This window comes from Nerophis ophidion, linkage group LG26 (genome assembly GCF_033978795.1).
Source record: "Nerophis ophidion isolate RoL-2023_Sa linkage group LG26, RoL_Noph_v1.0, whole genome shotgun sequence".
NCBI lineage: Eukaryota > Metazoa > Chordata > Actinopteri > Syngnathiformes > Syngnathidae > Nerophis > Nerophis ophidion.
The window spans coordinates 33288961-33306460 of NC_084636.1; the positions used below are offsets into that span (position 1 = coordinate 33288961).

General features: G+C 33.0%; 1 protein-coding gene across 10 annotated transcripts in view; it reads left to right on the plus strand.

Moving 5' to 3' along the window:
- wwc3 (WWC family member 3) overlaps positions 1–17500 on the plus strand; it is a 119697-nt gene that overhangs the window by 68927 nt on the left and 33270 nt on the right. For all 10 annotated transcript variants that reach the window (XM_061887756.1, XM_061887750.1, XM_061887751.1 and 7 more), the window contains 4 exons: positions 656–811; positions 5471–5532; positions 12927–13175; positions 16123–16212. In XM_061887756.1, the coding sequence (XP_061743740.1) occupies positions 656–811; positions 5471–5532; positions 12927–13175; positions 16123–16212 (557 nt within the window). The remainder of the gene's footprint in view (positions 1–655; positions 812–5470; positions 5533–12926; positions 13176–16122; positions 16213–17500) is intronic.

Genomic DNA, 17500 nt, shown 5'->3' on the forward strand with positions numbered 1-17500 from the left:
GATATGAGCTACATGCTAACATAAAATTTTAACATCGTGCCAGGTTAGCAACACTAGCATAGCTATGTGAGCTACATGTTGATATAACTTTTTTTACATCATATTTAGTGAGCAAAAATAGCATTGCTATGTGAGCTACATGCTAACATTATTTTTTTTACATCATGCTTGGTTAGAAACACTAGCATACCTATGTGAGCTACATGCTTACATGAAATTTTAACATTGTGCCAGGCTAGCAACACTAGCATAGCTATGTGAGCTACATGTTGATATAACTTTTTTTACATCATATTTAGTGAGCAAAAATAGCATTGCTATGTGAGCTAAATGCTAACATTATTTTTTTTACATCATGCTTGGTTAGAAACACTAGCATACCTATGTGAGCTACATGCTTACATGAAATTTTAACATTGTGCCAGGCTAGCAACACTAGCTTAGCCATGTGAGCTACATGCTAACGTGACATTTTAACATTGTGCTAGGTTAGCACACTAACTCGCGAACAACTAAATGATCAAACGTACAATTCCCACGTCTGTAAATGACTGGCCGATAATTGTCTCTATTTTTAAGATGTGTAGCGAAGCCTGCTGTTGTGGGGCACTTTTAAAGGAAAGTTTATGGTCATCCTTAGTGTATTTTTTCGCAGAGTCTGGCCAAGCTGACCGTGAACTTGCAAGGCAGTCTGAGTGCGGGCGACTCGGCTGGGGAGGCGGGCATCAACAGCGCTGGAGCGCCATGCGAGCCGGGCGGCGCGCAGCAGCTGTACTGCGACTCTGGCTGCCAGACTGACATCATGGGCGAGGTAGCACACTCTGCAAAATTTTGCAAAAAAAACCCCATTACAAATACATCAAGAAACATCATTCATAAAGGAAAACAAAGCTTTTAAATGCTCATGCTAGCCTCAACAAACCTCAGTTACATATTTCTTTACTGCTAGTATTTTTAATTTTTTTTCAAAAATTTTTGCATGTATAAGCCTTAGATATTTTGCTACAATACTTCACGCACTTAACTGTTAGTGTGTTCAAACATTAGCATGCTAGCTTTGTTAGCTAATTTTGCTTGTAGAAGCGTTCCAGTAAAATATGTTGTTCACTGTTAGCATTTTTTAAAAAGTTTTTAGCATGTTAGCTTGATAAGTTTTTTTAAGCAAATTTTTATGAATAAGCCTTATAGTCAAATAATTTGCTACTTCATGCATGTTAACTGTTAGCATTTTAAAACCTTAGCACGTTAGCAAGCTAGCTTTTTTTTAAGCTAATTTTGTATGTATAAACCTTACAGTCAAATATTTTCCTACTTAAGACATGTTCACTCGTAGCATGTTCAAATGTTAGCATAGTAGCTTTTTAAGCCAATTTTGCACGTATAAGCCTCACTGTCAAAAATTGTTACTTCACGCATGTTAATTGTTAGCATGTTCAAACATTAGCATGCTAGCTTTTTTTTTTGTAGCAAATTTTCCAAATATAAACCTTAATGGTCAAAAATGTCGCAGCTTCACGGATGTTAACTGCTAGCATGTTTAAATGTTAGCATGTTAACATGCTAACTTTTTAGCTAATTTTGCATGAATAAGCCTTATAGTCAAATATATTGCTACTTTACACACGTTACCTGTTAGGATGATAGCTTGTACAGCAAAATTTGCATGTATACGCCTTACAGTCAAATGTTTTCCTACTTAACACATGTGTACTGGTAGCATGTTCAAATGTTAGCATAATAGCTTCTCAAGCCAATTTTGCACGTATAAGCCTCACTGTCAAATATTGTTACTTCACGCATGTTAATTGTTAGCATGTTCAAACATTAGCATGCTAGCTTTTTTTGTAGCAAATTTTCCAAATATAAACCTTATGGTCAAAAATGTCGCAGCTTCACGGATGTTAACTGCTAGCATGTTTAAATGTTAGCATGTTAACATGCTAACTTTTTAGCAAATTTTGCATGAATAAGCCTTATGGTCAAATATATTGCTACTTTGCACACGTTACCTGTTAGGATGATAGCTTGTACAGCAAAATTTGCATGTATACACCTTACAGTCAAATGTTTTCCTACTTACCACATGTGTACTGGTAGCATGTCTAATTGTTAGCATGCTGGCTTTGTTAACTAATTTTGCATGAATAAGCCTTATAATTAAATATTTCGCCACTTCACGCATGTTAGCTGCAAGCTTGTTCAAACGTTAGTATGTTAACATGCTATCTTTTTAGCAAATTTTGCATCAATAAGACTTAGTCACATATATTGCTACTTTACGCACGTTAGCTGTTAGCATGTTGAATGTTAGCATGATAGCTTGTATAGCTAAATTTGCATGTATACGCCTTACACTCAGATATTGTCCTACTTAACACATGTTAACTGGTAGCATTTTTAAATGTTAGCATGTTAGCTTTGTTAGCTAATTTTGCCTGAAAGTCATATATATTGCTGCTTTAGGCATGTTAACTGTTAGCATGGTAGCTTTTATAACTAAATTGGCACGTATAAGCCTTTCAGTCAAATATATTCCTAGTTCCTACTTTTCACATTTTAACTGGTAGACTGTTCAAACGTTAGCAAGCTAGCTTTGTTAGCTAATTTTGTATATAGAAACTTTCCAGTAAAATATATTTATCACTGTTAGCATGTTAAAAAGTTTTTTGCATGTTAGCTTGATAGCTTTTTTTTTTTTAGCTAATTTTGCATGAATAAGCCTTACAGCCAAATATTTTGCTACTTCATGCATGTTAACTGTTAGCATGTTAAAGTGTAAGCATGTAGCATGCTAGCTTTTGAAGCTAATTTTGCATGAATAAGCCTTATAGTTAAACAGTTTGTTACCCCGTGCATGTTAAAGCATCAGCATGTAGCATGCTAGCTTTTATAGCTAAGTTTGCATGAATAAGCCTTATAGGCAAATATTTTGTTCCTAATGCATGTTAACTGTTAGCATGTTAAAACAATAGCATGTTTGCAAATTAGCTTTTTTTATTTTGCAAATTTTGCATGTATGTAAGCCTTACTGTACTGAAATGCGATTTTCTTATTCAAACGGGGATAACACGTCCATTCTATGTGTCATACTTGATCATTTCGCGATATTGCCATATTTTTGCTGAAAGGATTTAGTAGAGACTATCAACGATAAAGTTTGCAACTTTTGGTGCTGATAAAAAAGCCTTGCCTGTACCGGAAGTAGCAGACGATGTGCGCGTGACGTCACGGGTTGTGGAGCTCCTCACATCTGAATATTGTTTACAATCATGGCCACCAGCAGCGAGAGCGATTCGGACCGAGAAAGCGACGATTTCCCCATTAATTTGAGCGAGGATGAAAAACTCGTGGATGAGGAAAGTGAGAGTGAAGGACTAGGAAAAAAAAAAGACTAGAGGGCAGTGGGAGCGTTTCAGATAGGGAAGATGCTGTGAGAGGCGACGTGGCAGCTGTGGGGGTGGCAGGACCACTCGGCCAGGCCCAATAGAGCCATACCGCATTGAACCCGACGCTGACGGTGACGGTCAGGAGGACACTGCTGATAATGATGCTGGAGTAGTACATGACATAGATCGCCTTTAGAATACAGAATGGTAAAAATGATCCCTGCATAATACACTGTACTTTGTGTGTGTGGTCCAATCCAACCGTGTTCGCTTGACATATCTGTTCCATAGTAAAGCTTGACTGTCATCTTTCGGGAATGTAAACAATGCAACACCGGCTGGGTTTGTGTTGCTAAAGGCGGCCGCAATACACCGCTTCCCACCTACAGCTTTCTTCCTTGATGTCTCCGTTGTTCATTGAACAAATTGCATAAGATTCAGCAACACAGATGTCCAGAATACCGTGGAATTTTGCGATGAAAACAGACGACTTAATAGCTGGGAAAGATGCTAGAACAAATTGTTCTCTACAATCCGTGACGTCATCATACCGAGACGTTTCAGCAGGATTTTTCGGCGCGAAATTTAAACCATGGCATGTGTTGCAATGTTAATATTTTATCATTGCTATATAAACGATCAGACTGCGAGGTTGGTAGTTGTGGCTTTCAGTAGGCCTTTAAGACATGTTAACTGGTAGCATGTCCAAACGTTAGCATTAGTTTCAGTTCAAGTCGTCACTCAATTTTGTTCATACATTTTCAGACATTAAATTTGCTGAACTTTTTTTTTCTTCATTTTATTTTTTTTTACGTCCAGCATCAGGCATTTCTATCCATTACATCATATTCAAATACATCATATAGCTGTTGTCTGTCCTAAATGTCATAAGTAATTTTTTTTATCCCCATAATACCACCCCCCCCAAAAAAAGCAAAAGCAAAAAAAAAACAACAACAAAAAACAAAAAAATACAAAGTAGTATATAAATATGCTAAACTCAATCAAATATATGCTAACTACTACTAATATATATATATATATATATATATATATATATATATATATATATATACATATATGTATGTATATATATATATATATATATATGTATATATATATATATATGTATATATATATATATATATATATATATATATATATATATATATGTATATATATATATATATATATGTAGGTGTGGGAAAAATCACAAGACTACTTCGTCTCTACAGAACTGTTTCATGAGGGGTTCCCTCAATCATCAGGAGATTTTAATGGAAGCATTCACATACAATGGTTTATATAGGGCACAGAGTGGGTGGGTACAGGCAGGCGTAGGGGCGTGGTGATTGGCTCATGTGTTACCTAGGAGGTGTTTCCGTCTGTGGCGGCATGTTGAAATGATTTCACTGCGCTTGTTGAGGGATGATAGATCTGGATGATATATAATAAACAGTTTCTCTTTTAAGCATAGGTTGCATCTTTTATTACCACTGTTGTAAGGTGTGCTGGATGCAAGAATTTGCCATGTTATTGAATATTCAACATTATTGTCTTTGAGGTTCCAAATGTGTTTGCTGAGTTCTGTAGAATTCCGCAAAGTCTGGTTTCTAAAGGAGGCGTTGTGATTATTCCATCTTGTTTTGAACGCTCCTTCAGTTAATCCTATGTACGTGTCGGATGTGTTAATGTCCTTGCGTGTTACCTTTGCTTGGTAAACGACTGATGTCTGTAAGCACCCTCCGTTGAGAGGGCAATCAGGTTTCTTGCGACAGTTACATTCCTTATTGGTTTCAGAGTCGTTTAGTCTGGGGGTAGGCAGTCCTTTTGCAATTGCTTTGTTGTGGTTTGAAATGATTTGTTGTATGTTATTCATACAGCTGTAGCTGTGTATATATATATATATATATATATATATATATATATATATATATATATATATATATATATATATATATAGCATCTATTAATATATCACTTTATTAATTTAAAAAAGCCCAAAAAAAAGTCAATTATTTCAGTGCTGTTGTCTCATAAAGTCCATTTCCTTTGCTCTCATATGTGATGATGTCGCCGCTAAGGACTCCTCCCACCTGGTAGACAAAGTCAAAGTCAGCTGGCAGTACGAGGAGGCCAAGAAGAAGTAAGTATTTTTACAAGACATTAGCATAACATGTTACAGGACATTTAGCATTGCATTTCTACACCTCATTAGCATAGTACTTTTTTTTGACACTTTATACAGCGTTTTACACCAAATTAACATTAGCATGACATTTTTACAGTATATTAGCCTTGCGTTTTCACACCCCATTAGCCAAACATTTTCATGCATTTAGCATAGCAGTTTTACACCACATTCGCATAATATATTACTCTGTATTAGCATGCCGTTTTTAACATTACATTAGCGTGATATTTTTACTACACAGTAGCATGACATTTTTATGCAACTTTGGCATTACGTTTTACACAACTTTATATAGCATTTTTACACCAAATTAACGTATAATTTTCATTCTATATTTTTACAGCACATTAGCATGACATTTTCGTAGTATATTAGCCTTGCATTTTTACACCCCATTAGCCAAACATTTCTATGCATTGCGCATAGCATTTTTTACACCACATTAGCATAATATTTTACTCTGTATTAGCATGCCATTTTTAACATTACATTAGCGTGACATTTTTACTGCACATTAGCATGAAAATGTTATGAAACTTTAGCATAATATTTTACACAACATTTTTACGTGAAATTATCATGGCATTTTCTTTGCAACTTTATATAGCATTTTTACACCGAATGAACGTAACATTTTCATTCTTTATTTTCACAGCACATTAGCATTACATTTTTACAGTATATTGGCCTGCCATTTTTATACCCCATTAACTAAACTTTTTTATGCATTTAGCATATCATTTTTACATCACATTAGAATTACATTTTTAGTCTATATTGGCATACCATTTTTTTAACATCACTTTAGCAGGACATTTTTACATCACATTAGCCTTGCCATTTTACACCCCATTAGCAAAAAATGTTTATGCCTTTAGCATAGCATTTTTACACCACATTAGCATGACATTTTTACAGTATATTAGCCTTGCGTTTTCACACCCCATTAGCCAAACATTTTCATGCATTTAGCATAGCAGTTTTACACTACATTCGCATAATATATTACTCTGTATTAGCATGCCGTTTTTAACATTACATTAGCGTGATATTTTTACTACACAGTAGCATGACATTTTTATGCAACTTTGGCATTACGTTTTACACAACTTTAGCACAACGTTTTACATGAAATTAGCATGGCGTTTTTTTGCAACTTTATATAGCATTTTTACACCAAATTAACGTATAATTTTCATTCTATATTTTTACAGCACATTAGCATGACATTTTTGTAGAATATTAGCCTTGCATTTTTACACCTCATTAGCCAAACATTTTTATGCATTGAGCATAGCATTTTTACACCACATTAGCATAATATTTTACTCTGTATTAGCATGCCATTTTTAACATTACATTAGCGTGACATTTTTACTGCACATTAGCATGAAAATGTTATGAAACTTTAGCATAACATTTTACACAACATTTTTACGTGAAATTATCATGGCATTTTCTTTGCAACTTTATATAGCATTTTTACACCGAATGAACGTAACATTTTCATTCTTTATTTTCACAGCACATTAGCATTACATTTTTACAGTATATTGGCCTGCCATTTTTATACCCCATTAACAAAACTTTTTTATGCATTTAGCATATCATTTTTACATCACATTAGAATTACATTTTTAGTCTATATTAGCATACCATTTTTTTAACATCACTTTAGCAGGACATTTTTACGTCACATTAGCCTTGCCATTTTACACCCCATTAGCAAAAAATGTTTATGCCTTTAGCATAGCATTTTTACACCACATTAGCATGACATTTTTACAGTATATTAGCCTTGCGTTTTCACACCCCATTAGCCAAACATTTTCATGCATTTAGCATAGCAGTTTTACACCACATTCGCATAATATATTACTCTGTATTAGCATGCCGTTTTTAACATTACATTAGCGTGATATTTTTACTACACAGTAGCATGACATTTTTATGCAACTTTGGCATTACGTTTTACACAACTTTAGCACAACGTTTTACGTGAAATTAGCATGGCGTTTTTTTGCAACTTTATATAGCATTTTTACACCAAATTAACGTATAATTTTCATTCTATATTTTTACAGCACATTAGCATGACATTTTTGTAGAATATTAGCCTTGCATTTTTACACCTCATTAGCCAAACATTTTTATGCATTGAGCATAGCATTTTTACACCACATTAGCATAATATTTTACTCTGTATTAGCATGCCATTTTTAACATTACATTAGCGTGACATTTTTACTGCACATTAGCATGAAAATGTTATGAAACTTTAGCATAATATTTTACACAACATTGGCACAACATTTTTACGTGAAATTATCATGGTATTTTCTTTGCAACTTTATATAGCATTTTTACACCGAATGAACGAAACATTTTAATTCTTGTGAATTATATTTATATAGCGCTTTTCTCTAGTGACTCAAAGCGCTTTACATAGTGAAACCCAATATCTAAGTTACATTTAAACCAGTGTGGGTGGCACTGGGAGCAGGTGGGTAAAGTGTCTTGCCCAAGGACACAACGGCAGTGACTAGGATGACGGAAGCGGGAATCGAACCTGCAACCCTCAAGTTGCTGGCACGGCCGCTCTACCAACCGAGCTATTCTTTATTTTCTCAGCACGTTAGCATTACATTTTTACAGTATATTGGCCTGCCATTTTGATACCCCATTAACAAAACTTTTTTATGCATTTAGCATATCATTTTTACATCACATTAGAATTACATTTTTAGTCTATATTAGCATACCATTTTTTTAACATCACTTTAGCAGGACATTTTTACGTCACGTTAGCCTTGCCATTTTACACCCCTTTAGCAAAAAATGTTTATGCCTTTAGCATAGCATTTTTACACCACATTAGCATGACATTTTTACAGTATATTGGCCTGCCATTTTTATACCCCATTAACAAAACTTTTTTATGCATTTAGCATATCATTTTTACATCACATTAGAATTACATTTTTAGTCTATATTAGCATACCATTTTTTTAACATCACTTTAGCAGGACATTTTTACGTCACGTTAGCCTTGCCATTTTACACCCCATTAGCAAAAAATGTTTATGCCTTTAGCATAGCATTTTTACACCACATTAGCATGACATTTTTACAGCACATTAGCCTTGCATTTTTTGCACCCCATTAGCAAAACATTTTTGCGCAACTTTATCATAGCTTTTTTACACCACATCAGCGTACAAATTTTACTCTATTATTAGCATAGCATTTTTGCAATATAGCATGACTATTTTACACTACATGGCCACCCTAAAACCACAGGACACTTCATTAGGCACACTTGTACAATATGATATTATTCTTAATAGAGCTTTATGTAGATATTATTGGTGTACACGTCATCTTCCTCATATACTGACAATATATCATTAGATATAATAATATTTTGGTTAGTTTAATATCACATCAATTTATTTTTTGCGCTTCACTTTTTGGCAATATAATATTTTGGTTAGTTTAATATCACATCAATTTATTTTTTGCGCTTCACTTTTGGGCAATAAGTACCTCTTCTTCCACAGGGTGGCACTGTTTAGCAAAAGAGTCACATAACGACAACCGTCGGATGAAAAATTGTGCGTTCCATCTGGAAAAATGTCGCCAGAATAGTCCAGGCTTTATTGCTGTGATTCATGTTGCCGTGGTAACTGTTAGCGTATCATCAGGGATGCCTGAGTCACAGTGTGTCATAAACGCAGTTTGCGCAGATAGCTTGTTTTGACAGCTTGTAATTGGCAACTAGAAAAACAATGCAGAGAGCGTCACCTGTTGGAAGGTAGAATGTTTTACTCACGCTGTAGCTATGCTAGCAACAAACTGTAAACATAATGTAAACATTCTATAAACATGCTGTACACATACCGTAAGTATTCTATAAATATACTGTAAACATGCTGTAAAAAATAGTATAAATGTGCTGTAAACATTTTATAAAACGTACAAAAAAATGCTATAAACAAACAACAACAAATATTATAACATGTTGTACACATACTGTAAACATTTTATATACATGTTATAAATATATTGTAAATATGCTGTGAACATACTATAAACACAATGTAAACATGCTGCTAACATATTATAAAAATGCTATAAACAAGCTGTATACGTGCTTGAAATATACTTTAAACAGGATTTAAAACATATTGTAAACTTACTGTAAACATTACATAAGAATATTGTAAACATGCTATAAACAAACTGTAAACATACTGTATACATATTGTAAAGATAATGTAAACAAACTGTAAACATGATATAAACGAACTGTAAACATAATGTAAAAAAAACTGTAAACGTGATATAAAAAAAACTTGAACCTAATACAAAAACAAACTCTAATAATGTCAACAAGCTGTAAAGATAATATAAACATAATGCAAACAAATGTAAACATAATGTAAAATAGTTGAAACATAATGTAAACAAACTGAAAACATAATGTAAAAAACCTGTAAACTTATTATAAACAAACTGTAAACACAATACAAAAACAAACTAATCATAATGTCAACAAGCTGTAAAGATAATACAAACATACTGTAAACATAATGTAAACAAACTGTAAACATGATACAAACAAACTGTAAACATGATATAAACAAACTGGTAACATGATATAAACAAACTATGAACATGTAAAAAAACTAAACATAATTTTAACAAGCTGTAGACAGAATGTAAACCTACTGCAAGCATAATACAAACAAAATGTAAACATGATATAAACAAACTATAAACATAATGCAAACAAACTGTAAACACAATGTAAACAAACTACACAATGTAAGCAAGCTGTAAACATGCTTTACACATATTGTAAACAAACTGTAAACATGATGTAAACAAACTGTAAACATGCTTTACACATAAAGTAAACAAATCATGAAAAGGATACAAACAAACTGTAAACAATCTACAAACATACTGTAAGCATGATGTAAACAAACTGTAAACATGATATAAACCAACTGTAAACGTGATATAAAAAAACTGTAAACATAATGCAAACAAACTGTAAACATGATAAAAACAAATTGTAAACATGATATAAACAAACTGTAAACATGATATAAACATAATGTACACAAACTGTTAACACATTTTACACATAATGTAAACAAGCTGTAAAGATAATATAAACATAATGCAAACAAATGTAAACATAATGTAAAATAGTTTAAACATAATGTAAACAAACTGTAAACATAATGTAAAAAAAACTGTAAACTTATTATAAACAAACTGTAAACACAATACAAAAACAAACTGTAATCATAATGTCAACAAGCTGTAAAGATAATACAAACATACTGTAAACATAATGTAAACAAACTGTAAACATGATACAAACAAACTGTAAACATGATATAAACAAACTGGTAACATGATATAAACAAACTATGAACATGTAAAAAAACTAAACATAATTTTAACAAGCTGTAGACAGAATGTAAACCTACTGCAAGCATAATACAAACAAAATGTAAACATGATATAAACAAACTATAAACATAATGCAAACAAACTGTAAACACAATGTAAACAAACTACACAATGTAAGCAAGCTGTAAACATGCTTTACACATATTGTAAACAAACTGTAAACATGATGTAAACAAACTGTAAACATGCTTTACACATAAAGTAAACAAATCATGAAAAGGATACAAACAAACTGTAAACAATCTACAAACATACTGTAAGCATGATGTAAACAAACTGTAAACATGATATAAACCAACTTTAAACGTGATATAAAAAAACTGTAAACATAATGCAAACAAACTGTAAACATGATAAAAACAAATTGTAAACATGATATAAACATAATGTACACAAACTGTTAACACATTTTACACATAATGTAAACAAGCTGTAAAGATAATATAAACATAATGCAAACAAATGTAAACATAATGTAAAATAGTTTAAACATAATGTAAACAAACTGTAAACATAATGTAAAAAACCTGTAAACTTATTATAAAGAAACTGTAAACACAATACAAAAACAAACTGTAATCATAATGTCAACAAGCTGTAAAGATAATACAAACATACTGTAAACATAATGTAAACAAACTGTAAACATGATATAAACATAATGTAAACAAACTGTTAGCAAACTGTAAACACGATAGAAACAAACTGTAAACATGATATAAACAAACTGGTAACATGATATAAAAAAACTATGAACATGTAAAAAAACTAAACATAATTTTAACAAGCTGTAGACAGAATGTAAACCTACTGCAAGCATAATACAAACAAAATGTAAACATGATATAAACAAACTATAAACATAATGCAAACTAACTGTAAACACGATGTAAACAAACTACACAATGTAAGCAAGCTGTAAACATGCTTTACACATATTGTAAACAAACTGTAAACATGATGTAAACAAACTGTAAACATGCTTTACACAAAGTAAACAAATCATGAAAAGGATACAAACAAACTGTAAACAATCTACAAACATACTGTAAGCATGATGTAAACAAACTGTAAACATGATATAAACCAACTGTAAACGTGATATAAAAAAACTGTAAACATAATGCAAACAAACTGTAAACATGATAAAAACAAATTGTAAACATGATATAAACAAACTGTAAACATGATATAAACATAATGTAAACCAACTGTAAACATGATGTAAACATAATGTACACAAACTGTTAACACATTTTACACATAATGTAGACAAACTGTAAACATAATGTAAGCATTCTGTAAACAAACTGTAGCCATAATGTAAGCATACTGTAAACACAATGTAAACATAACGTCAACATGATATAAACAACCTGTAAACATAATGTAAACAAACTGTAAACATGATATAAACAAACTATAAACATAATGCATACAAACTTTACACAATGTAAACAAACTGTAAACATAATGTAAACACACTGTAAACATGACACAACCATAATGTAAACCAACTGGAAACATAATGTAAACCAACTGGAAACATAATGTAAACAAACAGTTATGTATTACACACAATGTAAACAAACTGTGAACATGATATAAACAAACTGTAAACATCATTTAAACACAATATACAACTCTACACATAATGTAAACAAACTATAAACATAAAGTACACACAATATTAACAAACTCTACACGTAATGTAAACATACTGTAAACAAACTGTAAACATAATGTGCACATGATATAAACAAACTCTACACATAATGTAAACAAACTGTACACACAATATAAACAAACTGTAAAACATGATGTAAACAAACGTTGCTGTTCCCCTCTCCCGCCACCAGGGTGCAGAGCATCCAGCACCAGCTGGCGCAGCTGGACAGTGAGAGTTGGTCGGGGCGCGCTGAGGCCGAGCGGGACCGTGACTTAGTGCAGCTCCTGCGGGAGAAGGAGGTCCTCCTGCAGGAGCTCAGTCTGGTCAGCAGGCAGCAGCACGCACCTGACACCCTCACGCAGCTGGAGGAGGAGCGACGCCGCCTGGAGGACGAGGTGCAGAGAGCACACGCCTTGCAGAGCCAGGGAGCCAATCAGAGGTGAGAAGGGCCAGGACTCATTACCTGTGACCTGCATAAATATCTTCATAGTACTACTACTACTACTACTATTACTACTACTACGACTGATAGTACTACCCTGAGCAACACCTGGACGTGATGTCAACAAATATTTTCACAGTACTGTATACTACTAAAACTATTACTACTTCTACTTCGACTGCTACTACTACTATTACTACTACGACTGATAGTACGACTACCCTGAGCCACACCTGGACGTGATGTCAACAAATATCTTCATAGTACTGTATTTTACTACTACTACTACTATTACTGATACTACTACTACCACTACTACTATTACTACTATGACTGACTGACTGATAGTACAAATACTGTGAGCAACACCTGGACGTGATGTCAACAAATATCTTCACAGTACTGTATACTACTAAAACTATTACTACTTCTGCTTCGACTGCTACTACTACTATTACTACTACTATTACTACTACTACTACTACGACTGATAGTACGACTACCCTGAGCAACACCTGGACGTGATGTCAACAAATATCTTCATACTACTGTATTCTACTACTACAACTACTACTACTATTACTACTACTATTACTACTACTACTACTACGACTGATAGTACGACTACCCTGAGCAACACCTGGACGTGATGTCAACAAATATCTTCATACTACTGTATTCTACTACTACTACTACAACTACTACTACTACTACTACTACTACTATTACTACTATGACTGACTGACTGATAGAACAAATATTGTGAGCAACACCTGGACGTGATGTCAACAAATATCTTCACAGTACTGTATACTACTAAAACTATTACTACTTCTACTTCGACTGCTACTATTACTACTACTACTACTACGACTGATAGTACGACTACCCTGAGCAACACCTGGATGTGATGTCAACAAATATCTTCATAGTACTGTATTCTACTACTACTACTACTACTACTATTATTACTGATACTACTTCTACCACTACTACTGTTACTACTCTGACTGATAGTACAAATACTGTGAGCAACACCTGGACGTGATGTCAACAAATATCTTCACAGTACTGTATACTACTAAAACTATTACTACTTTTACTTCGACTGCTACAACTACTATTACTACTACTAATACTACTACTACTACTACTACTATGACTGATAGTACGACTACTGCGAGCAACACCTGGATGTGATGTCAACAAGCCTCTTCATAGTACTGAATACTACTACTACTACTATTACCACCACTACTACCTACTACTACTACTTCTACTACTACAACTACTATTACTACTATGACTGACAATACGACTACTCTGAGCAACACCTGGATGTGATGTCAACAAATATCTTCATAGAACTGTATACTACTACTACTACTACTACTATTACTACTACTTCTACTACTTCTACAATGACTGATAGTACGACTACTGTGAGCAACACTTGGACGTGATGTCAGCAAACCTCTTCATAGTACTGGATACTACTACTACTACTACTTATATTACTACTATGACGACTACTGTGAGCAACAACTGAACGTCACCTCCACATATATCTTAATAGTAGTCAACAGTCAACATACTGGTTACTACTACTACTACAACGACTGATGCTACGACTATCACTGCTACCACTGCTACTAATACTGATGTTACTACTATTACTACTACTACTGCTACCACTACTAGGACTGATACTACAACTTCGACTACCACTACTACCAGTACTACTGCTACTACCACTACTAATACTAGGACTGATACTACGACTACTACCGCTACTACCATGACGATTACGACTTATACTATGACTACTACTATCACTGTTACTACTACCACTGTTTCTACTACTAATACTACTACTTCTACTTCTACTAATACAACTACTATTTATAATAGTAGTCATTTTGTAGTAGTTCTAATAGTAGATTTAGGAGTAATTATAGTTGTTCTTACAGTAGAGCTTGAAGTAATAGTAGTAGTACTTGTGCTTATAGTAGTAGAATAAGTGGTTATAGTACTAGTTTTATTAGTACAGTAGTAGTAGTAGTGGTACTTTAGTAGTAGTGGTTATAGAAGCACTTATAGTAGTAGTATTATAGTAGTAGCAGAATAATTTGTCATAATAATCAGTACTACTTAAGTTGTAGTAATATAGTAGTACTTGTAATAGTAGTAGTACTTATAGTCGTATTGTGATTAGAAGTAGTATTTATTGTAGTTGTACTTATGGTAGAACTTGGAGTATTAATAGTAATACTTAAGTGGTACAATTTGTTATAATAGTGCTTGTATTAGTAGTAATACTTTAGTAGTAGTAATAGTTCTAGTAGTGCTTATAGTAATGATACTAGTAGTACTTACAGTAGTAGTTCTACAAGTGCTTATGTTAGTAGTTCTAGTAGTGCTTATAGTCGTGATGATAATAATAGTGCTTATAGTAGTAGTACTTAGAGTGGTATTTCTACTAGTGCTTATGGTAGTGATAACAGTGCTTATAGTAGTACTTCTAGTGGTGATTTATTGTAATGGTACTAGTAGTGCTTATAGTAGTAGTTGTAGTTGTACTTATAGTAGTAGTTCTACTGTGTTTATACTAGTAGTACTTATAGTAGTAGTTCTACTAGTGCTTATCGTAGTGCTGATAATAGTGCTTATAGTAGTAGTTCTGGTAGCACTTATATTTGTACTTCTGGTAGTGATTATATTAGTACTTATAGTAGTACCTTTAGTAGTGCTTAGTAGGAGTTGTAGTAGTGCTTATAGTAATGATACTAGTAGTAATTATAGTAGTGTTTATGGTAGTGATACTAGTAGTACTTATAGTAGTAGTTGTAGTATAGTATTAGTTCTAGTAGTACCTATAGTAAAGTAATAGTCGTATTTTCAGTAGTACTATTCGAGGCCTGGATAACATGATGTTGTTGTTCAGGATGCTGCAGCAGGAGAAGAGGAACGTGTTGCTGAGACAGTTGGAAGAAGCAACACGTATTACTACTTATATACACTCACAGCTTAAAAGGTACTACTACTTATATACAATCACAGCTTAAAATGACTTCTTATTTTCACTCACAGCTTAAAAGGTACTACTACTTATATACACTCACATCTTAAAAGGTACTACTACTTATGTACAATCACAGCTTAAAAGGTACTACGACTTATATATACTCACAGCTCAAAAGGTAAAACTACTTATATACACTCACAGCTTAAAAGGTACTACTACTTATATACACTCACAGCTTAAAAAGTACTAGCACTTATATACACTCACATTTTAAAATTTACTACTACTTATATACACTCACAGCTTAAAAGGTATGAGTACTTACATACACTCAGAGTTTATAAGGTACTATTACTTATATACACTCACAGCTTAAAAGGTACTACTACTTACATACACTCACATCTTAAAAGGCACTACTACTTACATACACTCACAGCTTAAAAGGCACAACTACTTATATACACTCACAGTTTATAAGGTACTACTACTTATATACACTCACAGCTTAAAAGGTACGACTACTTATATACAATCACAGTTTATAAGGTACTATTACTTATATACACTCACAGTGTAAAAGGTACTACTACTTACATACACTCACAACTTAAAAGGTACTACTATTTGTATACACTCACAGCTTAAAAGGTACTACTACTTACATACACTCACAGCTTAAAAGGTACTACAACTTATATACACTCACAGCTTAAAATGTACTACTACTTATATACACTTACATCTTAAAAAATACTACAACTTATTTACACTCACACTTAAAATGTACTACAAATTAAATACACTCACACTTAAAAATGACTGCAATGTATTTACACTCACATTTAAAAAGTACTACAACTCATATACACTCACACTAAAAAGGTACTACAACTTATTTACACTCACAGCTTAAAAGGTACTACTACTTACATACATTCACACTTAAAAACTACCTCAACTTATTTACACTCACATTTAAAAAGTACTACAACTTATATACACTCACACTAAAAAGGTACTACACTTTATCTACACTTACACTTAAAAGGTACTACAACTTATATACACCCACACTAAAAAGGTACTACAACTTGTATACACTCACCTAAAAAGTATGACTACTTATATACACTCACACTTAAAAAGTACTACAACTTATTTACACTCACACTTAAAATGTCCTAGAAATTATATACACTCGCACTAAAAAGGTACTACAACTTATGTACACTCAGACTTAAAAGGTACTACAACTTATATACATTCACACTTAAAAACTACTGCAACTTATTTA